We start from the raw sequence: 27,764 nt of genomic DNA, 5'->3' as shown, positions 1-27,764 counted from the left end.
GTGTGTGTGTGTGTGTGTGTGTCCACCCACTGAATGCAGCATCAGACTGAATCAGAGTGACAAAGCAAATATAAAACGTGGTATTGTCCTTTTAATGTGAGCGGACTGTATTGTGTGTCAGATTACGTTTGCAGCACTTCCACTGTCCTGCCTGTCAGAGCTGTTGTTGTGCCACTGTGTGAGTCACTGCAGGTGTGTGTGTGTGTGTGTCTGTGTGTGTTGATGATGGAGGTCATGACTGCTTGTGTGTGTGATGCACCAGTGATGCTGCAGGGTGAATTGTAGGGCTCACCAACTATGGACAGACACAGTGGGCAGTTCAGTGGACTGTAAGTTAACTCAAAGACTTTACGCACACACACACACCTGGTGCTGACCTACACACACACTACCATACGGTACTGTATCAAGCTGTGATTAAAAGGTCAAGGTGTTCCCTGCTGTCTCCACGGTGTCATTTCTGTCTCTACTCTCACACTGCAGGTGAACACAGCCCACAGCAGTGTTTTTTATTCTAAAACTAAAATATTCAATTGTTTTAATCAAAACTAAACCCATTTATTGCATTTAACTTCAATGCCCTCTATTTACTTTTAGTGTGACTGATTTTAATTTTTGCATCATTAGGCTACCATACTATTAAATGCCCCGATCCTCCTACCTCAGGTTCTCAGTGTAGAGACCTGAGATCAACCTGCTCCTCTCCTCATCTCCTACTGCTGACTGGCTGACTGAGATCTTCTCAGCAGGTAGAAGCTGATAGTTCACTAACTAGAACAACAAGGTTAATGATCCACACGGTGACGTTAGAAAAAGAAGACATGATGGGCCAATAAACGATAGAAAACCGATCGGTTTGGGTGTATGTGTGTGTGTGTGTGCCCCTTGTCGCCCCCGACTAGATGCCGCACACACTTTGTAGTTTTCACTCTCTAGTAAACTGCTCCGCGACATAGCGAGTGACGCGATGTGCGTCAGTAATATGCATCCGTGTAAAACACAAGCAGAGCAGGTCATATAAACGAGTGAAATGAATTAAACGAAGCTTCGATTCATGAATAAATGCCTCGATCATTTTTTGCAATCGAATTATTCGAATAATTTGAGTAATGGTTTCAGCCCTAATTAGGACCACAGTACAGAAAAGGTCATAATATTACAAGTAAAAAATCCAGAAGTATTGAGACAAACCCAAACAAAGCAAAGATGGCTACAAGTGTAAATAACATGCTCTGTGATCCAGCATCACATGTGACACTTGATACTGGAAGCAACCTGTTCTATGATGACCTTTACACTCTAAATATTACAACCTTATTCACAAAATGTTCTAACTTTATTAATGAAGTATTGTGACCTTATTCACAAAATATTATAATATACAACTTTTTATCGTTTTTGCTGATCTACTAATGTTTGAACTTTTTCGAGACATTCTCTGGTTCCAGCCTCTCAAATGTGAGGATTGTCTATTTTATATCATTATGAGCTGATTCTCTTTGAGTTTCCAAATTTTTTCTTGCATTTTTTAAGACTGATTGATTCATACACTAACTGTAAAATTGAAAACCTGATCAAGTAGTCATTAGCTGCAGCTCTGACATCATGTTTGCAAACTGAAATGAGTGGAGGTTAAAGGAGCCAACCAGTCGTACTAGGTAAGAAGTGACAATCATTTTCATCGAGCATCATCTTTCTATGTTTAGTGTATCAGATCTTTTCTTTTCTGCAGCTCAGCAGAGCTCACAGCTGCAGTCACATGATAATGAATCAGTTATTATAGATCCACTCACTGATACACAGTGACAGCATGAAGAAACACACTGTCACCCAGCGCACAGCCTCCTCATGCACACACACACACACACACACACACACACACACACACACACACACACACACACACACACACACACACACACACACACACACACACACACACACACACACACACAGTTATGTAGTCACATCTCTCACATCACTGAGTAAATGAGTCTTTTAATGAAAGATCAGATTAATTAGAATATTACATGCATGAAACATGTGACTGCTGGCTTTCTGTGCCTGTGTGTGTGTGTGTGTGTGTGTGTGTGTGTGTGTGTGTGTGTGTGTGTGTGTGTGTGTGTGTGTGTGTGTGTGTGTGTGTGTGTGTGTGTGTGTGTGTGTGTGTGTGTGTGTGTGATGTTAAATCTCCATAACTAGCAAATCTTCATGATATCTCAACACTAAAAGGAAGCAAGTTGCATTTAAATTTGAGGCTTGAATACACACACACACACACGCACACACACACACACACACACACACACACACACACACACACACACACACAGCCTGTCCTGTCATAACAGGAAGGACGCTCTTTCTTCCTCTTCAGGAATTATGCAGCTTTATTTTTAGTGTCTTGCTGTCAGATCAGAAACAGAGAAGTTTTATCTGTGATTTTTGCAACACAAGTCAACTGTTATTAGACTTTTATTATGTTTATCCAGATTACAGTTTTTATCCATTTGAGTCCATTTAGTAGATTTCTTTAGATGAAAACATTAAATTAAATCACAACCATGGCATGGATCTGAATCTAAAGTAAACCAGAGCAGTGTAGCAATCACACTGTAGCAATTTCATATCTGAATGGATTGATATGGGCTAAAATAAACCAGATCAAAATCTAGTCCTATCTTAACTATGTTGACTTGTGTACACATCAGTCTGTTAGTGTTGCAGCACTGCCAGCTTCCACAGTGCAGCATTTCACTTCATGTACACTGTTAATATGAAAAATGACTCTAACCTGTTATGAAATAATTCATCTCTCCTCTGGTGTCCTTATTAGCAAAGAGCAATGTAAACATTTCATTTAAAGTGTTTTAATGTTTCAATAACACCTACAGAGTGATACATCTACTCTCTAATTGTGAGTAATAAACTTTCATTCATATCATATCAATACCTTACATACTGTTCTAGGGCCCTATAAAATCCGTTTTATTTTTTCCCAAATTCCGTTTTTTCCGTTTAAATTTTTTTTACCTTTTACTCTTATTTTACTAACAAAAACAGTGTTTTTAATGTAAATGACTAAAATGTACACAAATTAAATAGAAATTAACTTCAATTTATTGAGGTGACAAACAACACATTTCCTCAATACCGTACAATAATAGTGTCGAGTTTCGAAGACAGAGCCGTGTCCAGCCGCTTCACCATGCGCTCATTGTTTTGAAGGGGGATGGGCTCAGTGTGTGGAGGGGGCTTGTTGTGCCATCCAGATTTGCTTCCCTCCGTGCAGTTTTCCCCAGACATATGTTCTTCTTCCACACAAAAACAGCATTTCAGTCAAATTCTGCGATATTCTGCGTTAAAAATTAATTCTGTTTTAATCGGCCAATTCTGCGATTCCGTCCGCGATTCCGTGATCGCGGAAATCATAGAGCCCTACTGTTCAGGGTCAAATTTGACATTCTCACATTTGGGAGCTGTAAAAACACCATACAACATTTCTTTTAACCAGACTTCTCCTAAATGTGACCCACAGTATACAAAAATTGAGAAAAAATAAAAGAACATTTTTTAATTTTTCTGCACCTGATACACATTTTTATATATGCAAATGTACAAATTTGACCTAAAATATTCAAAAATCAGCATTCAAACATGTTGTATTCATCATATTGTATAAAATGTTCCCCTGGACCATAAGATAGTTTAATAAAGCAGAAGGATTAATCAAACATTTATTAATGGCTGATGGGGAATTTATGAATGTGAATTCATTCTGACTCATATGCTGAGTCAGCAGTGTAGATCTGCTGCTGCTGTTTTTATTGAAGTTTATTTTAAATATGTTCTCAGCAAACATTCATCCTCCAATCCCACTGCTTTGGTACAACTGTCAAAACATTTAAATACAAAATCATTTAAAGTCTGATGTATAATTGTAAATACAGTACCAGTCAAAAGTTTGGACACACCTTCCCATTCACATTAATGAGAAAGTGTGTCCAAACTTTTGACTGGCACTGAATATAAAAATATATATGTTGGATGTGGATTGGGCAGAGGACATCTCTACCTGAGAGAGCAGCTTTCATGCTACATGTGTGAGCCTTGTACATTGTATCCTGCCTTTTAGCTGCAGTACTCCCCCCCCCCCCCCCCCCCCCCCACTGATTGAACTGAGCTTCCTGCTGCTGGTCCACATGGAGCTGCTTCCCTGTTCTGCTGCTAAGATTCTTCTTCTTATCCCAAAAAGCACACACACACACACACACACACACACACACACACACACACACACACACTATACATACTGAGGAAAAGGGAAGCGTGATTCCTTGTCTTTTCCCACTGGGTTTTCTGTTGTGTGTATGGTACAAGACAAACAGCAGTAATCACTGTACTATGTCACATTTATTCTACCAAGCCTCTCCTCATATAACATTAATGCTGTGTCAGTGTTTTAAACACTACTCTGCAGTGTTAGTGTGGACATGAACTGTTTTTTGCTTTCCATTCCATATTTTTTGGTGATATTTATGAGATTTTCTATTTAATCTAATGTGTCACACTTTATATTTGCAGTTTTTTATTGTTTATTGTTTTTATAGTTTATTGTATATTATAATTTTTTCCTCATTAATAAAGGCAGTTGTTACTTAATGATCATTGATTTTATTCTTTATTGAGGAATGTTGGGCCTTATCAATATCTTTTATTTCCTGCAACCCTCCTCAGGTGTGTTTTTCCTTTAAGATTACCTGATAGCTCTGTGTGTGTGTGTGTGTGTGTGTGTGTGTGTGTGTGTGTGTGTGTGTGTGTGTGTGTGTGTGTGTGTGCGTGTGCGTGTGTGTGTGTGCGTGTGCGTGCACGTGCGTGTGTGTGTGTGTGTATGCGTATACAGTATATGCAGGGCGTTAACCCTCTTCTTCAATGTTCATCATTCAGTAATATACTGATTATTTCCAATGATTAATCAATATATCTTTTTGTGTATAAAATGTCAGAAAAGAGTAAAACTGGCCGTTTGAACTTGTGGTGACATCACAAATCTAAACACATTGAGTTCACTATAACAGATGATCATGCAGATGTTCATAAATGACTAAAATGATTATTAGCTTGTCAAAATATTTGCAATGGTTCATTTTCTGTCAATCAACTAATGGATGAATTGCTTTCTATTTGACTCTGTATGTCTATGAAACACTCTTTGATTCATTGATCATTCTTTATTACAATTTAAACTGTTTATTATTTGTTTATTCATAGTGCACATTAATCTACTATTATCTATTATTATATTATTATTACTTATTCCCTCAGCTCATTCTGTACCTGTAGTCTCTACTTGAGTGGCTTTGGGATTGTTTTCATGTGAAGTGGTCAGAGCTTCACTTCCTGCTGTAGAAATCAAGTCACAGTCACATGATCATCGTGTATTCTTTGCTCTGTGTGTGTGTGTGTTTGCAGTCGTAACCAGCTGGGCTCTCTGCCGGCCTGTCTGTGTGGTTTACCTCTGAGAGTCCTCAACGCCAGCAACAACAAGCTGGTCAGCCTGCCTGAGACCATCGGACAGCTGCACAGCCTCATGGAGCTGGTAAGAGTGTGTGTGTGTGTGTGTGTGTGTGTGTGTGTGTGTGTGTGTGTGTGTGTGTGTGTGTGTGTGTGTGTGTGTGTGTGTGTGTGTGTGTGTGTGTGTGTGCGTGTGTGTGTGTGTGTGTGTGTGTGACAGAGCATTACTCAGGAATGAGCAATACTGTACCATTCCTATTGTTGTGTTGTTCACATGTTAACCTGGGCCATGTATTCATCTGAGCTTCATGTATATAATGTGAGTGTGTGTTTTTTGTGTGTATGTGTGATTAATAGTTATAGTAAATTCCATCCCAAAACATTGAGATTTGTCTTGAGTGTGATGTTTCAGTGTATGTCAGCTGGATGGAGGAGGACTGTGATCAGCTGACTGTACTGTAAACATGCTCCTCTGCTGCTGAATCACAGCAAATCTGCTTCCAAGATGAAAATTGTAGTTTTTCAATATAGCTTTCACCTAGATTAGTGCATTATTGATAAGTATATTATTTTTACTTCAAAAAGACACAGAGAGGAATGAGACTTGAAGGAGCAGTGTGTAGAATCTAGTTGCATCCAACTGAATAGGTAGGGAGGTAGGGAGCTATCTTTATTCATCCCCCTAGGGAGAAATTCAAAATTGTTGCACCAGTAGCAGTATAATGGAGAAAGTGATAAAAAAAATATACAAAACAATCTCTATGTAAATATATATATATATAATCTGTAATTATATAAATCTACAATATACATAAATTCCTGATACTATATACAAGTGTGCAATGTTCCTGGGATTAAACAGTAAGGACAGTCTCAGTCGGCCCTCTCCAGGTCTAGTTATTGTTCATTCTGGTCTATTGTAGACATGGTGGTGTAACATGGTGGACTCTGTGGAGGAAGAGCTGCCCTATGTAGATAAAAAGGCTCATTCTAAGGCAGGGGTGTCAAACTCATTTTAGTTCAAGGGCCACATACAGTCCAATCTGATGTCAAAGTAAAACCATTGAATAATAACCTACAAATAATATATAATAACTTTACTATAATAAACCATCACTGCTCCTAGTGTGTCATCATATATACTGTAGCATGTTATCATGATGCTCAGCACCAGAAACAATAATAGAATACTACCAACATACACTGTGAGTGATGACCTGTGAACATTTAAGTAACTCAGCAGTGAGATGTCAGTGAGTAAACAGATGAATGAAGTGTTGTATTAAGATAAGAGAAGAGAAGATATTCCTTTATTAGTCCCATGATGGGGAAATGTACAATATTGCAGCAGCAAGGTGGACAATAAAAAGTGTCAATCAAAAGAATAAAGGACAATAAATAATAAGTAAGTACAAAAGCAATAAAAAACAATAGTAGTAAAATATATAGTAAGTAATAATATATTATTATATATAGTAAAAATATATAAATATATATACTTTGCACAGTTGAACTGAAAGGAGAGGTAGACCTCAAATACTGATACTGTATTTAATGGGACTCTGCTAAACATGAATCATACAGTATTTGAGTAGTAAAGTAAAGATGTAGCATTGGGTTAATGATGAAATAATGACAGGCCTCCTGAAGCTTTAACAGCTGTGATCATGAGTTGTGTTGTTTTCCCCTCTGCAGGACATCAGCTGCAATGAGATCACAGCTCTTCCTCGTCACATCGGCAGACTCAAAGCTCTGCGAGAGTTAAACGTACGCCGAAACCTTCTCTGCGTCCTGCCAGAAGGTCAGTCCATCTTTCTAACAGCTGCATTTAGCCCAAGACATCCTTTCACTCATTTTTATGTCTAAACAGCAGGAGTGTGTTGTGTGCCTGGCTGATTTCAGCACAGTCACTTATGGTGTGTATTTGTGCATGATGTGTCCTCTGCATGCACTACCACACCCATCCCAGTCCCCAAAAATATACCTTCCCCTCAGCACGACCTCCAGCCCCCAAAAAAGCTCTGAAATAAGTCAGTGACACAGAGATCAGTGGTAACCACAAGCCTCTGAGACACCACCCAGTCTGAATGGCTGGCTGCTGATTGGCTGAGGCTGTGGAGGAGCAGGGTTTTGACTGGAGGGCTGCCAGTTAAAATCACTGGACTGGGAAAAGTGGGTTGTGTGAGTTAATAAGAATGACTTTCTCTAGTTTCATTATGTGATTCCAAGAAGGTCCAATAAAACGAGTTTATAAAACAACTTTTACTCCTCTTAAATGTTTAATAGATTATGAGATACATATTTTTTGCTCTAGTAGTCCTTCAATTATCATCATTATATTTGAAGCATCTAGTTGTTTAATGGCTTAAATAAGTTTTGACTGATGGCTGAGCTCAGATGTATCTGAAGGAAACACAGAGCATTATCCTGGAGGAGGTTAACTGACACAAAGCCCCTGCCTGCTCTGATGTTTTTGGACTTGTGGGCGTCCGGCACCGTGCTGAAGGAGTTTATCTGCTGCCTGATAGTGATAAGATACTTAATAGTGAAGGAAGTTGAAGTATCCTGGGGTCTTGTTGATAAGGGAGGGTAATGTGGATGCAGTGGCAGACTGTCCTGGTGAAGACGAGGGGTGAAGAGGGAGCTGAGTCTAGCTCTTTATTCATTGGTTGATCCAAACAGTCAAAAATCCTCTTTAATGATTTACTATTATTATTTTTCCCCTTTTTAAAAAACAAATTGGACACTAAGATTCAAATATGTTTTTAATGTTTGTGCATTAAAATAGTTCCTGTATTGCATGTTCCATTGCTGCCCCCAAACTGTGGAACTCTCTTCCCCATTCCTTTCTCTCCCACCATTGAAAGTTTTAAGAAAAACCTTAAAACTTATTTTTACTCCCTAGCTTTTAACTGTGTTTAACTGTCATTATGTATTTTATGATCATGTTTTTTTTCCCCCAGATTTTTTAAATGTATTTATTTTTTTATTATTGTGTTTTCTATTTTTTTCTTGTTGTTTTTTTGGGGGTTTTTTTGTGTGAAGCACCTTGGATCAACCACGTTGTGTATAAAGTGCTATATAAATAAAGTTGAAATTGAAATTGTCAGTCATCCAACACAGTGGTGGGTCTAAAAGGGGGTTTCCTGGCTCAGATGAAGCCTTTAGGGAGGATGACTGCACATGACAGTAAGTGTACAGTACAGACAGTGACCCATAAACAAAAAGATATATATTATACTTGAGTAAATGAAACCTCACTTAACAAAACTACATAGAAAATTAGCTGAATCTTATTAACAAATCACCTCACAGGTGATCCAATAAAAGTCCAAACACACTGACAGTGATCATTGATCACTCATTTGATGCTCCACACTGCAGGCATCACATTAGAAATGTCTCCACCACAGAAGCAGCACAGATGTGTGCTGTTGTTCTGTGTATTTACTGCAGCAGGAGTTGGATGGATGGAATGAATGAAAAGCAGAAATGCAGAGGAGGGAAAATGAAAGTAAGAGCGTCTGTTTCCACAGTAAATCATCTGCTGAGTGTTTGATGGTTATTTATATGTGCTGTAGAACGTAACCGCCATGAAAGCTTTTATTCCTCTCATTCACTCTACAGCCGCTCCCTGTCCTCGCTCGACCTCTGCTCTCTCTCTCTCTCTCTCTCTCTCTCTCTCTCTCTCTCTCTCTCTCTCTCTCTCTCTCTCTCTCTCTCTCTCTCTCTCTCTCTCTCTCTCTCTCTCTCTCTCCCTCTCTCTCTCTCTCTCTCTCTCTCTCTCAAAACAAGGTTGTAGAGGCAGTTAGAAGTCCAGGAATTGTCTGGAGGAGTTGAGCTTTCACACATGTAGCACACAGCAGGAGATGATCTGTTTCTGTTTCTGTTCTCACCTTCTGGAAACCTACTGGAACCCTCAGATAGGGGAGGAGTTTTTAAGCTTTCCGTCTGAAATAAAAAATGACTTTTTTGTATGACTTTATTTTGAAGGTAAAACGTTTTGACGAAACAAGCTTTTCCTGTTTTAACAACAACTTTTGCTATCATGTTATAACAAGAAACGCTTATTTTTGTCCTTTTATACATTGTATTTATGAGTTTTGCTTTTCCACAATATGGGGAACAAAATAAACAAAGCAACAACAAGACAGAAGAAAATGAAAAGAAACAAAAAACAAACACACTACACTCACAGTAAAGATGTACAAGCATGTCAACAAGTACAATGACTGAAATACCCATGAGTGGATTGAGCATCAGGAAAGGAGTCCATGTAACTAAGACAGAGAGGTTGTGAGATCACAGTACATTACAGTATAGTCCCAGTGAGACACTTCTCCTTCCTAATATGATCAATAAAGGGTCTCCAGGCCTTAAGGAACTCAGTGTGGGAGTTAACCAATCACATGTAAAACATGAGCTGCTGGAAGTCAGTGACGTCATATTTAAGTTCATATTTTCATATTTTGAATTGATACTTTTATTCTCTGTTCTTATCATTTTGGAGCACTTTTCAGGAGAAATGTTGCTCTTTGATAAACAGACGGAGGAGTCAGGTCTGTCCGTTGATCAGAATGATGAACAGCTACCAACTGTTTTCAGGAACATTGATCCAAGTTTTATCTCGCCGCCAGTCTGTTTGGATTTATGACTTTATTTTCCTAAGCAGGCATATGCTGCTCTCCCCCCCCCCCCCCCCCCCCCCACACACACACACACACAGATCTGGCTCAGCAGCTCAATGCCACAGCGACACAGGCAGGCTTGGAGCGAGCGAGCAGACTGGACGGCAGCCTGATGATGGGAGGGGTTGTTGTTTTTGATTTAATATCTGTGCAGACTTGGTTCCTGCAGTGGAGAGCCCCCCCCCCCCCCCCCCCCCCCCCCACCTCTGAGATAAGACCACCATGACTGTTTTAGTGTTGTTTTAAAGGTCGGCCAAGCTCGGGGTGGCAGGAGTCAAACTGAAGATCATATCTGAGGAGCTGATGGAAGAATTTCCATCCGTGCCAGAAACATCACCATGGCAACAAGGATGCTTTGGTTACAACAGAGCATAAAACATACAATGATAAGAAAGAAAAGTAAGACAGAGCTGGATGCTCTTACTTACTTCACTCCAGTTTATTTCTTGGACTCATATTTAACACAAAGCAGTCGCTGAAGGATCCTTTAAAAGTTGAACACATGCCCAACTTAATAGTCATTTACGTCCTTTATTAAACAGCTAACATGATTATTATGAGCATTAGTTAATCCCTGTTTATCATTTGCCTTCAATCACTCAGCTGGACAAATATCAACGATCACTATATTTCTGACGCTGAACAGAATCGTTGTTATGCAGGAAACATGGAAGAAGAAAACTTGACCAGTTTTCAAGCAACTGTTTAAAATTCCACTGCACGACATCCAGCTGAGAGGAGCTGATGTTTCAGAGAGCTGGCAGTGCTGTGGTGTAACAATCAGCACAAACATGAAGAAAAGCTGCTTTCAATCAAACTGATGTGTTGTTATTATGTAGCTGTGTGCTTCTGAGGACGGAGGGTCGGCCGGTCATTCAACTGAAATATTACAACACTTCTAAACACTTAATGCTTCCTACACACTGTTCTGTGATGATGCTCTATCTGACGCCACCAGCAACTTACCCACTTTGTTTTGTCTCAGAGTGAAATGTCCTCTCAGCTCTTTGGATGGACATGACATGACATCACCATGACATCACCATACACCAGATTGTAAAACCTCCACAGTGCTCTCATGTCCCTACATTTAACATCTGTAAACCTCTTTTTTTATGAATGGTAACATGAAAAGTAATGAATGAATTCAGACTTTTTTTAAATGATTTTTCCCTCCCAAGTGATCATCTTACTTTTTATGTAGCGCCACTATCTGGTCAAAATTGTCCTGAACTAACAAGCAAGTAGAACTATTCAAGTTTGGCTGCTTTACTGCAAAAACACTGTTTCTCTGGTTCTCTGAGCACTTTAGGTTCAATTGAATCTAGAATCCGACCAATACATCAGTCAGTCAGTATTGTCCTATCACAGATATATCAGTATCAGTGAATATGTTGTCCCATATGTGCCGATATATATATATATATATATATATATATATAATATATATATATATATATATATATATTTATCCCTAGCTAATTAAATACCTAGTGAAGTTTACTGTTTCAGTGCACTTATTTCATTTTATACAATAAAGTTTATCCTTAAACTTTAAAATATCATACCATCATTACATACCTTTGTCACAAGTGTTTGATAACTACATTTGAAGGTCCATTGCAAAAAAGGTGTGATTATGTTTATATTCTGTACATATGATATTATTGGCCAATATGTTAAAATTGGAATGAGTTTACTCCCTAATATCTGTATTATACACACACACACACACACACACACACACACACACACACACACACACACACACAGCAGTTGATTTTATTTATAGAGTGCCTGAAACAAACAGGAACAATAATCACAGTGAGATGTGGACAAAGGACAGACACAGATTAAAGGAATAGTTCACAGAATCTTTTGAGTAGAGCTGCAACCAAACATTATTTTCACTGTCAGTTCATCAGCCAATTGTTTTATTACATAATCAGTTCATAATTTGGTTTATTAAATGTAAAAAATAGTGTGTGAAACCATGCTTTGGGCTGAGTATGCCACCATCAGCCTTAAACATCAGACTTTATCTTCCTTTGTTCAGCTTTTAAACTTACAGTGTGTAACTTTGAACTCTTGGTGTTTGACATGCAGGAGTGCAGTACAGTGCAGGCTCAAATATGTCACAGTTCAGCTTACACACACATTAAATAGTCCCTTTTTTTCCTTTTTTTTTTTTTTAAATGTACGGCTCAGTGACTCCAGTTGAGCACAATTCAAAGTATTTCCAGGTATTTAGTATGTGATGAAGGGTGGAGCTCCTCTCATCACAAACATCTCTGAATATAACAACAACAGCTGCAGTGTTCTGTGTGATCACAGACATATCAGCTGTGTTTAGGTTCAGACTATCAGATAGTCCTGAGACACTGTGAGTCCACTGAGAAGAGAGCTCAGCAGACAGAGATAACCACACGTGTTTCTAACTGTTTTTATGTGTGTGTGTGTGTGTGTTTTGTGCCTGCAGACTTGGCTGATCTGCCTCTGGTGAAGTTCGACTTCTCCTGTAACAAAGTGTCGACCATCCCCGTGTGTTACAGGACCATGAAACAGCTCCAGTCCCTCCAGTTAGAAAACAACCCACTGCAGAGCCCACCTGCACAGGTATCCACAATGTTTAAAAGGTTTAGTTTTCTTTGGAATTGATAATGATAATTTACTTTTATATACAACACCACAGCTCCCAGTACCTCCCACTCCCATTAATAAGACTGAGGCTGTCCTTATATGTCTATATGTGATTCTGTGTGCATAAATGATGAAATGTTAGCTGCATATCTCCAGGGGCATTCTATGTAGACTGTTAAAATGAGTATGAGGTCAGCATATGGTGCTGTTAGTACATGTTTGAATAATTCAATGAAGGATAGAGAAACAAAAATAAACCAATGGATTTATTTATTAAGTCATTCAGAAGTCCTTTATAGTCACATGTTCCCTTCATCATCCAATCATAAATGAGCTCTTTCTATCATTTGGTGAATGAATGGATGGTGTTCAACCTCATTTAGATGCATTAGGATCTGCAGTGTGTCTCTGAATGTGTTTGTGAGCTCAGACGTCAATACAAACGGTCCAAACCTTGTTGCTGAGTGTCTTGATAAAATCACGGTAATGAATGAGAGGTACTGTAGGAAGTTTTAAGCAGTGACCACAGTCACATGGTCCATGTGGGATAAGTGTCATTAACCAAAATCACATTGATTCAGTCACATTTCACACAATCAATTCTATTTTTAGAACTGTGGCTCTGAGTCTCTGCTAAATAATGTTAGTGGAGTAAAATCATCCCAATCAGCAGCTTTATAATGACTGCTGGCTGTTAACCCTTACATACTGTTCATATTCTGACCCATAATTAGTCTCTACACCAACTCACATTCATAAATTCTCCATCAGTCATTAATAAATGTTTGATTCATCTTATGGAAAAAAGACATTCACAATCACTATTGTATGGTCCAGGAGAACATTTTATAGAATAACATGAATACAATAAACATGTTTGAATGCTGATTTTTGATTTAGTTTTTAATAAACAAAGGTCAAACTTGTACATTTGCATATATATATATAAAAATATGCATGTTATTTCCATTTTTTAAAATGGAAATAATATATAATAATATATAATAATATTGGGTCACATTAAGAAAAAGATGTATAAAAAAAAATGTATATATGGAGCTCCCTGGTGGTTGAGTGGTTAGAGCACATGCCACATAATGGCAGCATCCCTGGTTTGAATCCAGCCAGGGACCTATGCTGCAGGTCTTCCCCCCCCCCCCCTCTCTGTTTCCTGTCAGCCTCTCTGCCAGTTACCATCTGAATAAAGAAAAGAGAAAAATAATATATACGGTGTTTTTACAGCTCACACATGTTAAAATTTATCGAATTTGATCCTGAACAGTATGTAGGGGTTAATGAGATGTGATCATATTTCACAGAAACAGAAAAATATGTAAATGTGAACAATTATGTTGAAAATGTGAGTGTACATGTATGAAATGATAGGTTCAGCTTCGCTAAATTGACATAGTTGAAATTTCACTATTATTAATGCTCAGTGATGTCATAATGTGTCTTCATAATTCAATCATTTTCATCACCCAAAAGACTCATCCTGAGGAAATTATAATCAAAAACCTTTGTTGTGTGTTATATTAAGCGCACATTTACACACACAGCTGAAATACCTGATAGCTTATCAGTGATATACTGCATCATGTTCACAGAGAGCTGCATGGTGGACAAACACACAGTGGTAATGTGAAGCAGCAGCTGTGATACCTCAGAGTTCAGTGACTCAGCAGACAGGTTGATGACTGGGTGAATACAGATAGGGAACGGTAGGAGCTCCTTGCTAATTTGAATCTACGTGTTCCTCTTCAGATCTGTATAAAGGGGAAAGTTCACATATTCAAGTACCTGAGCATCGAGGCGTGTCGCAGTGAGAAGATGCCCGACTCTCTCTACCTGCCTGTCATGGAAAGACTCAGCCTATCACGGCCCACCACCGGCAGGTCAGTTACTCCAGTCTCTTAAATGTCACCCATCGGGGAGCCAGGACTTCCCGCCTGCATGAGCCCTGCCAGTGGTTACTTCATCTACAGCAGTAGTATAATCAGTATTAGAATACAGTTGTGCCTCATCATTCTTTAAGCCTTCTGACAGATGAAAGATTAGCACAGTTTAACATTTGCTTTCCATCATTCTGGAGCAGCTGCACAGCATACCTATATTAAGGTTAGAGGCCATATAACAAATATACGTATAATATATGTATCGCTGCTTGTTCTACGTGCAGTGTAGAAAATGATTATGTCACCAACATGGACTACACATCCTGGGTGAGTGAGTGTGATGTCTCTGTGTGTGTGTGTGTGTGTGTGTGTGTGCCTGGGTTTTGGTTTCTGTCTTATTTAACACAGAATCATTTGGTTGCCCTGAACCAACATGGATTTGACTTTTCTATTTACAATGCAGCTCTTAGGAGGGGAAAGAAAAATGAGCATTAAAAAAGAAATGTGGAATGAACTGTAACAGGCTGTTAAATCTCAGTTGTTTAATATGTGCAACAACTTTGCAGCTTGAACAGTTTACACTATAGAAACACTTTCACCTGAAATCTGCTGCGAATATAAAAGTAAGAATAATGAAAAATCCCCAAAATAACAGTATTAGTGCTTGAACCCCTAAAAAGAACAATAGGACCATTCACTGTTTTACCAGGTGTTTCCAGGTGTGTTGGTCTATGTTTTGCCTGGGACCAGGACATTTTACTGGAGTCTCTGCTGGTTGCTTGGCAACTGCTCAGGGTAGTATGACTCCCACACACCCAGCAATCACCTAATATTCACCTGATTTATGAGTTAGTTAATCATTGTTAAATCTGAAAACTGTGTTAAACACTCTGTTCAACGTCCAAACACACAGCTTCATATTGAGCTGTGTGAGCTGCTGTGAATGGTTTGTGCATCATTTGATGAATTCAGCAACTGTGGCGAAACGTTTTGTTTCTAAAAGCAACGAGCAAGTGTTCTGAATTCACTAGAGCTTTGATTCACATCTCTAACTGCCATCTTCTCCATAGCAACGAGTACTGAGGTGAACTGGTTACATGTTACTGTATTGTGTAACTTACCAAAAAACTACAAAATGTAGTAAGAAAAGAAGTAAAAGTGAAAGCAGTGTTCTAGTCGATGTAACCTTTGAAGAATTCTCTTTTATTGTTAACTTGCCAGCTATCACGTATGCTAGCTACAGACACATTATCCAATCTTTTTTTTTCTTTGAAAAATCTTTATTGTAAAAGAACATATTATACAGAACATTATACAGAGGATATAGACAGAAGAATAACCACGGGTACATTACACAAAGATATTCAAAGATGTCCATACATTGATGAAGGGTTTTATAATTGTCATTGGATTCAGAGATCAGATTTTATTGTTCAGTCTCTTGGAGGAAAAATGCAAAGTGAGTTTTTTTTTATGCTGAATTTACATTTTCATCAACTTTACCAGCAGAATTCACAAATTCATTACAAAGCACTTATATTCTTTTTCTATGTCTTCTGAAAAAAACAAACACTACATTCTCCCACCTTAAAGCAACGTCTCTATGAACATGGTCCATTAGAAATCTACTTCCACAACTTCCCAAAAATGCCAAAGAAAGGTGCAACACAGTTTCTGGGTGGTTCAGTTTGTGTTTATGTCTCTTTTGAATTTCACCATGTAGTGATTAACACATTATCCAATCAAAACTACCATCTGTCTCAGTGGTGACATCATCACTTCCTGCCTGAAAATCTTCAGAATTTTAGGATCTTTGTTCCAAACTTTTGTAACATCCACGTTATTTCTAAATGCTGTCATTCCTTCTTAGCCGAGGACCTCCCAACATGGCTGCTAGAGGCATGTTACATCATCTCAAAGCTGTTTATTTAGTTAGGTTTTAAGGAGGGAGAGATCTTCTCTGCTGGAACAGAATGGCTGTCTGTGATCTAAGCTTCCTTCAGTTTGTCAGACTGGAGCCAAACCCTCCATTAGTCTGCTGAAAGTGATCCATCCTCCAGCTCCCCGCTTACTGCTGGGTCACACTGACAGCCTGTCTACTGCAGAGTGAGGCCAGGATCCAGTCATCAGAGTGTGAGGTGTTACTTATGATCGCTAGATGAAGGAATAAAGGGAAAAGACGAACAACGGAAAGAATGAGAGAGAAAATAAAGTAGACGTGATGAAGAGAGGAATGAGGGAGTGAATCCAGTAGTCAGATCAAAGTGAAAGATGAATGAAAACAGCTAAGAACAAAAAATGTAGGAGCATAACTGCAGGAACAAAGAGGCAATTGTAAAGAGGGGAGAGTGATGGAAGGATAGAAAAAGCAAGAAGAAGAAAGAAAGTATAAACACATGAACAAAGAAAAAAAGAGCACAAACAAAACTAAATTAAGAATAAAATGTGAAGAAAGCTTGTGAAAGGAAAGGAAGTAAGAAATGTGCAAAGGATGAAACAAATGAAAGGAACAGAAAGAAAGAATAAATGAAAGACAATCTCAAATCTCAGAAAACTTCAGAGCTACAGTCATTATTTTATTTCAAACATATTTAATGACACAGAACTGAATTTGGTGACAGAAAAGCAAACACAGTTTAAAATGATAGCAGTAATAAACAGTTGTTTTGGCTGCAAAGGTATGCTGGGTAGTGTTACTTTTAAAAGTAACTAATTACATGACAAAGTTACTGCTATTAAAAAGTAACTAGTTACATTCCAGCATTACCTTGTGAGAACAGTAACTGGTTAGAGTACTTTAGTGTTGTTTTAGTCCAGACCTCCTTTAAATAGAATGACTGTACCATCATCACACAGCCAAGTCTGACCCATCATCTGTAAATCTTTACACTAATAGCAGGAATGACACACACAATGTTCCATTTACAGTCTTTATTGGACTAAAGTAGCTTCTCAAACATATGCTCACATACAAGTTATAAACTACATCCAGGCTTTTAAACACATCTCTACATCACTGCAACAGACCAACACACACAACTTACATGTTACTGGAATGTTCTTGCTCTTATTTCCTCCTACGAATTCAAAATAATGTGAATATTTCCACAAATTGAATGTTGTCCCTTCTGAGCTGCCGTACACGTGCTCAGTGATAGAACCGTAGCACGTAGCCAGGTGTCTGCCTGACAAAAAAGTAGTAAAGGTGCAAATTCATGGTGGATTTTCTTTTCTTGTGGTAAAAAGATAGCTACAGGAATAGTTGGTTAAAATAATAACAGATTACTTTTTTGAAAATGTAACTAAACAACTGAGGGCTTAAACTGTGGAGCTAATATGTTAGCTTACTCATTCCATCAAAGAAAGTAATCAATTACTCTAACGAATTACTTAGTAACGGGTTACCTCAACACTGATGCTGGGATACTCCAAGTCTGTACTGGACAGTTTCCATAGTATCATGAACAGAATGAGCAGTGTATTCAGACTGGACTTTGCAGACTCTGGAACAGTACCAGGGTCATGACTGATGGTGTTTCACAAGAACACAGACTGAGCTAGTCTCATGAATTCATCCTGAGAGAAATATAAATATCTGTTTCAAATCAGTCCATTCAATAGTTGTTGAGACATTTCACCCACAACCACTAATGTTAAAGAAAAGGTCACTAAAGTCAGTAAGATCATCCTCTGGGAACCAGTTCATGAATGTGACATAGTTGTGGAGCGTCTGGAGAACATGAATATTTCTACGTTCATATCGATCCATCCAGTAGTTGAAGTATTAAGGTGGACTGACTGATCCCTGGAGCTTCACTACTGCCATCAACAACAAGAAAAGAAGCTTACAGGGGGAAAAAAACCCAGGGATGAAGGAAGCAGCACTGACAGGAACTCAAATTACAGACTGAGGAAGGATTGAAAGATGAGATTAAACATATGGAGGATAGAGGGAAGAGGAAGAAGAAGAGAAAAGCCTGTGCTGCTACAGTGAGATCAGAGGTGAGATCTCAGAGGATGTAGAGCTCTGTAACGTCCGCCCACATAAAACACTCCCAACATGTGGGCAGGAATAATGGTTCCTCTTCTCCTGAAGAACACATACACACACATCCTGTATCCTTTTTCCCCTCTGACTCTTCTTCCCGCTCTCTCCGTTATCTGCTCTGTTCTTTCTCTGGACTTATCTGTTTTGTTCTCTTGTTATCTTCCTCTTGCTTTCTTTTCATTACTGTGGTCTCTATTCTGCCTCTTTCCTGTCTTTTTTTTTTTTAATCAGCACTACCAGCCTGACTCTCTCCATGGCAATGTTGCTCGGTCCACCACTACACTGAAATATCTCAACAACTGTGTGATGTATTGTCCTGATATTGTGTACAGATGTTCCCCAGAGGATGTTTGTAGCAGTCAGCGTGATCACCTCACTTCAGACTTTGCTAATAAGACATGTGATGCTGAACAACTGTCTGCTAATAAATGTAAAAGATGAATAATAATGTGATCAGGTTATTCTCACAGCAGATTGATGCTATTTTAAAAACTTTAAAAACTAAGAAGCAGATCACTTATCTTGAAGCAGCTTGACACATGCGTGCTGCTAACATAAAACCACACAGAGATTTGGCTTCTAGATGAATTGTAGGAGTTAAGGTGTAACATTCCATTTGAGGATAATTATATTTGTTCAGTTTGTTATTTATCATTATTATCATTATTTTCTGATTGTTTTACATAAACCAACCAATCAACTTATTAAAGTAAAAAATAATCAGCAGTTGGAACTATAATGAAACTAATCATTAGTTACAGTCCTATATAAATGACTTCAAAATGAGCTCCATTTAACCCACTACAACAGTAACATCCTGCTTTTGCTTTATTATATATCTTAGCATGGTATTATTTTGTCTTTAAAGAGGTTTATAAAGGTCTTAAAAGACATCAAATCAAAAATGTTTATCAAATAAGAAATGTGCAGATCACCTGGTTCTCAGAAAGCATGTGTGGGGTCAGAGGTCAGAGGTCACAGAGACCTGAATGTGACCCATGTCATTTATTCTGAAAAATAACTGTGTGACTACAGATACAGTAGAAATTCATTCATGCAATTCTAAACAGCACATTAAATGATCCAGTGGAGCAGAGGAGTGGGAACATTGCTCACTGGAGGTTAATTTAGGCATAACCTAGAAACTGTGTGTGTGTGTGTGTGTGTGCGTATGTGTGGGTGTGTGTGGGTGTGTAAGCAATTACAGCACACATTATTGTTCAGTTGCTTAGAGACTGCTACTGTTACAGGGCTGCGTTCACACTGCAGCTGAAGGTTTTCTAAATGTTTTTGTTCTTTCATATTTGACTCTGAGAAATGATCTTCTCTAGACGATGTTAGAGCTCGGTCAAAAAGTAAAGAGTTAATAAAGCATGGAGGGTGTACAGTAATACATTTAGTGGAGAGTATACAGTTCTATTGGAACATGCTGAATGGCTGTGGTAGAGCTAATATGTAATGCTAGTTTTATCTGAACAAGAAATGAAGGAGATTATTTTTAAACTAAAACCCAGAAAAACATCAGGAATAGAGCGAGTTTTAAACGAGTGCATGAAAAGCACTGCATGTGTTTCAATGCTCTTTGTTCAACAGGACTGTGGACTGTAGCTGTTGCTTTAATCATGCCAGTCTGTGAGAGGAAAGGTGACATCACACGCTTTGGTTGTCAGGGTAAAGTGTGAATAGTAAATAGTAATGTAAGTTCTGTGAGGATCATTCTATGGTGAGGAGACTTACTCCCTGATCATATAATCAAACTGTTCTTTGATTGACTTCAGAAGGTGTTTGATAGAGTTTAGAGGAATGCACACTGTCAAAGCCGGTATTGATGGTAACTATCACCATTTTTTACATGAATAAGCAAAAGACTCTACTGCAGAAAGTTTGAATGTTTGGTGATGAGCATGTTCCTGCTGTTGAAGCAGCTAAAATGATCCAGTGCTGTTATTACAGAAAGATTATTACTATAGGCAAAAAGCAAAAGGAGTGGACCAATAGAAAAATCACTTTACAAAATAGAACTAAGAGTATCAAAAATGAATTCCTGAGTTTTTTGAAAGTCTGACAACTACAAAACATCTGCATTAAGTTACCTGTTTAAGTATAAGTAGGTTTTATCATTGTTTTCCTCACTGTTCCTCTTCTATACCTGTGAGTACATTGGTCATGAGGTAACTGAGGCAGTGCCCAACCATTACAATCAAAACCAAATATCATAAAACAGTGCAACAGGAAGCTTATTAAGGTCATGTGAGAATAATCTGTTATAGATACTGGAGAGCAGTCCTTCACTTCTGTAAAAGTAGTGTCACCAAGGGACGTGAAACTGATAGGGAATCCCCAAGACACTCCATATGTTTTCATCACAGTTTTAAATATAAGAACCTGAAACACAAGAAATCCTTTAAAAATGATCTTGATATAATGTTTTTTTCTCCTATTGGCCAGTCTGAGACCATGACCCTTTTACACTAGTTGCTTCAAATCCAGATGAGATTTAGGAACTGTCATTGACACTCCAGGCCAGAGGGTGGAGGTACTGTACCTCACATGTCTGGTAACAGTTAAAAACACCAGAGGAAGAACTTTTGCTAAGTTACAGAAATAACAGTTTATAACAACTACTGTAAACTAACAGCAGCATGTGGATGAATCCTATTTATATTATAGACTAAGAGTGAGACAACATTTGAACTATCTTCAGACTTTCAGTCTTGCCATTCATCCTTACAAATCATTCCATCATTCAGGCCACACTGCTCAGTGCACCTTTTGTATGTAGTGAATTCACTGAGACTGCAGTGACAGATGATTTCATGATGTGTGCAGCTGTTTTAAGGCTCATTCTAACCAGATCCTGAAGAAGTGTCAGTGTCTGTTTTGAAAGCCTCCTCACATGTTTTGATACTGTAAACATGTACAAAACACATTTTGATCAATATATCAATATTTATTTTGTTTTTTCTTGTCTGTATTGTTTAGCACATTGAGGTCAGTTCAGAGAGGCTGCTGGTAGTAACACTGAAAAACTGAATGTGAACAGTTCAATCATCTGAGCGGTAGATGAAGCCTGACAGAGAGAGGGGAGGAGAGAGGGAGAGGGAAAGAGACGGAGAGATGGAGAAATAGAGGGAGAGGGAGAGAGAGTCAAGGAGAAAGATAGAGGTGTGTGTGTCAGGTGTGTGACCTGTGTTGTGTGTGTGTGTGTGTGTGCAGTGTGGAGGACATGGAGCAGCAGAAGAAGCAGGACAGCGACTCAGGAGTCGGCAGCGACAACGGAGACAAAAGACTGTCTGCTACTGAGGTACTGTGCTGGTGTGTGTGTGTGTGTGACTTTTTGTGTGTCATTATCTCCATATATTACAGCATGTGTGCATCCTTCTGTATTTCTTTTTAAAAGTGTCTACATTAGGATTATGGCGTGTGTGATTTGGCACATATATATTAGATTATAGATTGATTGTCAGCTGATATAAGACCATCCGATGATTAAGCGTCAGGGTTTTATGCATTGATAAAGCTTTCTGTCCTATGTCCAGAGATGAGGCCATACTATGTTCAGGTGTTTGATAGTTATACAAAAAGTGATTTAAAAGTAGATTTCTTTTAAAATGCATAACTAAGAACTTTCACACAGAATCAGAAAGCAACATCTCTGACTGTCTGACTGTTTGATGAAGAAGAGCTTTATTGTCTACAGAGGAATACTGATCATCTGTCACGCCATCAAGTTTACTACTTTTTTACATTGTTGTTTTGTGTTGTGTGTTGTTGGTCGCTGCAGCCGTCAGATGAAGACAGTCTGAGTCTGAACGTACCCATGAGCCACATCACAGAGGAGGACGGAATCAGTAAAGACGACTCCAGTGAACACATCAGCTCCCTGACAGGTACACACACACGCACGCGCACACACACACACACACACACACACACACACACACACAAACAGCTGATAGTGGACAGGACATGGTGGTGGAGGAACAACACCCTTGTGTCCTCTGAATCCAGATAGCACAGAGACCTTTCTGCACCACCGCTGATAAATGTGTGTGTGTGTGTGTGTGTGTGTGTGTGTGTGTGTGTGTGTGTGTGTATGTGTGTGTGCACGTGGAGACTAAAGATTAAATCCGGAAACAAGTGTCAACATGTCGAGACAGACAAATTGTGTGATTGTCTCTGTACTCTACCCATGTGTGTGTGTGTGTGTGTGTGTGTGTGTGTGTGTGTGTGTGTGTGTGTGTGTGTGTGTGTGTGTGTGTGTGTGTGTGTGTGTGTGTGTGTGTATTATATTTGTGTCTGTGTGTGTTCATTATCATTTTTGAAAAACAAAAAATGCTATGTAACATTAGAAAGTGAAGTGGAAACTAGAGAGATGTGTTTGGTATAACAACTGAGAAACAGCAAATCTTCACATTTGCTCACACAAACAGAACATCTGGCATTTTTACCTTCTGAATAACTTAAATGATTAATAACAATATTTAACAACATATAGAAACAGGAGCGACTTTGACTGTATCTCTGCTGTGTATGTGTGTGTGTATGTGTGTGTGTGTGTGTATCTGGGCTGTTGAACCCTATTAAAGAACAGCAGCAGTTCCCCAGACACACAGCTTAAATAGACTTCAATCAGCTTCAATCAGGTCAGAGCTGATGGAAGGTCACATTTACTGAGCTCAGTGAAAAGAGGCTGTCTGGGTTTTTTTTTTTTTTTTAACAATCTCTTAAAAATGTAGGTAGCCTTCAAAAAGATACACACATTCTAAAAAATGTGCAGGTTTCGACTTCTTCTTCTCACTGATTTTATTCACCAGTAGATTCAGATGATTATTTTTACTATTTAGAATAACAAATAAGAAATAAGACTAGATATTGAAGCTTCGTGTTTCTTCTGTGTCAGCGGACCCAAACTCCGACTCAGTCCGTCTGATTGAGGAGAGCCCTACGGAAGCCCTAAAGGACCAGTTCAGCTACAGAGACTCTACTCTCAGCACTCGCTTCATCAACTACATCAAGGTAAGAACTGACACAGTGGCGCTCTGGTCCTACGCTCCTGACGTCTGTGCTTTGCTTTTAATGGAGCCTTAACTGTGCTGTCATGTTCCTTAAAAGTGTCAGGTGATTTGTCATGAAAGGCTTCAGTGCAGCATTTAAAGAGACGGTGTGGAGACTCAGCTGTAACCAAATAAGGACTAAACTCAAAACAAGTGAATATGACAAAGAGCTGAGGAGCCTGATGAGCTGCTGTTGAATTCACTTGCAGTTCCATCACAGGACTGACCTGATTAACTGAGCCAAACTTCATGTACTTCATTTCTATCAACAATAACATGGTGCTTGCCTGGTTAATAGTAGAGCTCCACACATATATCGGTCTGCCCATATTGACTTATCACAGATATATCAGTATATGTGTATATGTTGGCCAATGTGCCAATATTTTAATTTCTCTAAAGTTCTATTGGCAGCATTTTATATATATATATATGATTTGAAATATACATACGTTTTTTACCCCCATTTAAAAAAAATAGTTATTGATATTTATTAAATGATCAGTGAAATGTACTCTTTTTGTTTACTGATGTCACTTAATTAACAATAAAGTTTATTCCCAAACTGTAAAATATGTCTCAATTACACAAGTGATAACCACATTTGGATCATTGAGAGAGAGAGAAAAAAAAAAAGTTGTATTCATGTATATATTCTGTAAGTATAGTGGCTTATATATCGATATCGGAATTGTTTTACTTCATAATATTGGTATCCACATCGGCCCCAAAAATCCAGTATCGGTGTGGCTCTGCTTAATAGGGAAATCTGGGAACATGTGACATCACTCTAAATAAATCAGATGATCAGACAGGTTGGAAACAAAGTGAACAGTATAATTATCACACTTTACAGACTACCATACTTAACCCTTTTGTGTTTACTTTGAGTTTGATCTCCAAATAAATAGTTTTATATCATTTGCTGATAAACTATTAGTTTGTTTCCAACCAGTCTGATTGTCTGACATCATCATGCTTTCAGATTTCAGCCATTAATTACTGATTGGACAGATTCAATAAACTACAAAAATAAGACCCAAGTTTTATTAAAATGGAATGTTTCATAAAAGGTTATGTTTCTGAATTAAACTCAAATTCAGATGATCCTTGCAGAAATGATAAACAGTGATGTTGCTTCATTCCAGTTATCTATTTTTGTAAGCGTCTGTGAGAAACAAGGATAGTCAGATGTTACACTGTCCTTATTGTTGTGTGTACCAGTGGAAAGCGGTAATGTCTCTGTCTGCTGGTCATGTGACGGCTACAGCTGATGCTGATGTGTGTGTGTGTGTGTGTGTGTCTGTGTGCAGGGGCGGACAGCAGCAGACTTTGACGAGCCCCTCAGGATAGAAGAAGACTCACACTGGCCAACAGAACAAAGGTAAGATCATTTATCTGTCTGCCTGTTAAACAGAAGCAAACTTCATATCCTGTATTTAATATACTGAAATATTTCCTAGAGAACCAACACTGAATTGATTTACTGATAATTGCAATACTTAAATGATTGTGTGTTATGTGTTTGGGGTTACAGGTCAAAAGTTACAGGGGGCACAGAGCTCCACATCGACATGATCAACCAGCTGAAGGAAGCTGTGGAGCTGCTGCAGGACCCCAGCAGGTGAGCACCAGTCTGTAATCTAAACATTACAACATAACAGAGTGGCTGGTTTACACACCAAAAACAAATCATCAGATTTTTAGCTTAAAGTCTAACTCTGCCATAAATGTAGTGAAAATCCGTTAAAAAGCTTTGATGATAATCTGCCTCTTAACAGACAGAATACAAATGTTTGCCAGTTATTATTATTATTGTGTGTGTGTGTGTGTGTCAGAGTCAACATGGAGCAGGACGATCTGTCTGGAGTGCAGCTCTACCCAGTGGAGATGGTCACAGTGGATGAGTCACTCAAGTAAGACCCTATGTTCCTCTGTGCTTTACCATGTGCTAACTAAGGTTATATGGTGGCAAAGGAAAGTACTCATTTCTGATTGGCCGGCAGGGTTGGGCTTAAAATGTACATCAGAACACTTCAAACTGTTCTGATCAACAGTTCATTCACTGCTCTCAGTCGATGCTCATGTTGTGTGTGTGTGTGTGTGTGTGTGTGTGTGTGTGTGTGTGTGTGTGTGTGTGTGTGTGTGTGTGTGTGTGTGTGTGTGTGTGTGTGTGTGTGTGTGTGTGTGTGTGTGTGTGTGTGTGTGTGTGTGTGTGTAGGTAGGTGTGGGTGTGTGTGTGTGTGTGTGTTTGTGTTGTGTTACAGTACTGCAACTATCCAATTGTGGCCTACCTTAAAAAAACAATTGGGTGCAGTTTTTAAAATGCAAATGGGAATTCTGGCATGGGTGGAGGCTTTGACCTGTGCTTGTGGTGCATAGGATTACGGGTTAGGGGGCTTTTGGGTTAATCGTCGATGTGCATGTTGTCACTGCTGCTTTGAATGCAAAGTCAATTGTATCCTCACATTATCTTTCTTCATTTCTCTCTCTCCGTCTCGTCAGCGGGCAGGACAGTGATGAAGGCGCCACAACACCAAAGGTACACCGTGCAAAAACTTTAGAACTGATCTTACTTGGAGTCAACAGCACAGAACAGCATGTTGTCATCAGCATACAGTATAATAATCCAAACCAATTGCAATATGACCATAAAAAACAGCACTTACTTTATAATTTAACATAAGTGGGTTAGCCTGTGCTCCTGTCTGAGACTTTCAGAGAGGTGTACACCGTTTCTGGATCAACACTTTAAAGAAAAATAAGAATGATGTGATCTACAGTTTGTGTCCATAACACATAACACATGTAATCAATTGAGGAACTTTCGAGTTTGTCGTGTGTGCGCAACTTTTGCTTGTTGCCTGAGCTCAAAATGTCACATCTATAACTAATAATGATTTCAGTGTCAAATAATCTTTTAATTAATCAATGAATTATTTAGTCTACACACTATCAAACAATAACAAATGTCCACCGCATGTTAGCAGAGCCCAAACGGATCATTTAACTGCTTGTGTGTTCTGGGTCAACACCCAACAAAACTACATTCATTCAATTTACAAAAAGCATCTGCGTGTATTGCTGTCTGCTAATGTGTACTTTTTCATACTTCCACTTGGGGGCACCAGAGTTGAACGTTTTCAAATCCTGCACATAGTGGCTTTAAATCTAGTAGCTCTAGTATACTTAAGTACATTTTCCTTGATTGAGTGCATTTGCGTGATAGAGTTCCAGTGGGTCCTGACTTATTTTGTGTTGTTGTTTTCCTTGGGAATATAAAGTAAAGCCTATAAGTATGTAAGTAAGAGCAAATATATAAGTTACTTTAAAGCCTAAACGTCTGATGCGTTCTATAGAAGCACTTGGAGGGAGGTGGCTATGAGTTCCAGAAGAAGAGACAGATGATTCTAGAGAAGGCCAGATTTGAGGCCCAGCTTGCATGCCAGGAGTATGAATGGCATATGTCAATCAAGGTAAACATAGCACCAAACCACTGGATGTAGGCTCTGTCCCGTTCCCGCCCCTCAGAGTGAATGTCTACGCTGTCCTCACTCGTGTCTCCCAGTAAACTGATGGTCTTTTTACTTGTGTGTCTGTTTGCTGTGAGTTGCGTGTCATTAGACATAACTAATCCTCGCTGAGCTTTCACATGTGTCACATTTCATCCGGCAGCAAGTTACACATGTGAACCGAGTGGGAAAATGTGGTTATTGCTACACGTCAGTTCAACTATTTCACCAGTCATTAGAAATAATGAATCTGTTGGAATGAAGTCACTTTTTATGAAGCCGTCTTGAGTGGACAGTGGAAAAAACTAGTGGCTGGTGAAGTGACAGTTTCCTGTCCTGCATGTCAGTGTGTGAAGAGTCTGCAGAAACAGCTGCACTGTGAAGTCAGTGAGTTTGAGCCCTGTTTGTTT

General features: G+C 38.8%; 1 protein-coding gene across 2 annotated transcripts in view; it reads left to right on the top strand.

Moving 5' to 3' along the window:
- The window catches only part of lrch1 (leucine-rich repeats and calponin homology (CH) domain containing 1), a 94,320-nt gene that overhangs the window by 39,225 nt on the left and 27,331 nt on the right, over positions 1-27,764 (top strand). For both annotated transcript variants that reach the window (XM_062432385.1, XM_062432384.1), the window contains exons 3-13: positions 5,473-5,599; positions 7,210-7,315; positions 12,682-12,818; positions 14,607-14,737; positions 22,002-22,089; positions 22,570-22,675; positions 23,689-23,804; positions 25,156-25,226; positions 25,380-25,466; positions 25,681-25,758; positions 26,348-26,384. In XM_062432385.1, the coding sequence (XP_062288369.1) occupies positions 5,473-5,599; positions 7,210-7,315; positions 12,682-12,818; positions 14,607-14,737; positions 22,002-22,089; positions 22,570-22,675; positions 23,689-23,804; positions 25,156-25,226; positions 25,380-25,466; positions 25,681-25,758; positions 26,348-26,384 (1,084 nt within the window). The remainder of the gene's footprint in view (positions 1-5,472; positions 5,600-7,209; positions 7,316-12,681; positions 12,819-14,606; positions 14,738-22,001; positions 22,090-22,569; positions 22,676-23,688; positions 23,805-25,155; positions 25,227-25,379; positions 25,467-25,680; positions 25,759-26,347; positions 26,385-27,764) is intronic.

Source organism: Scomber scombrus, chromosome 13 (genome assembly GCF_963691925.1).
Source record: "Scomber scombrus chromosome 13, fScoSco1.1, whole genome shotgun sequence".
NCBI classification, from domain to species: Eukaryota; Metazoa; Chordata; class Actinopteri; order Scombriformes; family Scombridae; genus Scomber; species Scomber scombrus.
The sequence above is the reverse complement of the archived record's forward strand: the minus strand, read 5'-3'. Positions and strand labels throughout refer to the sequence as shown.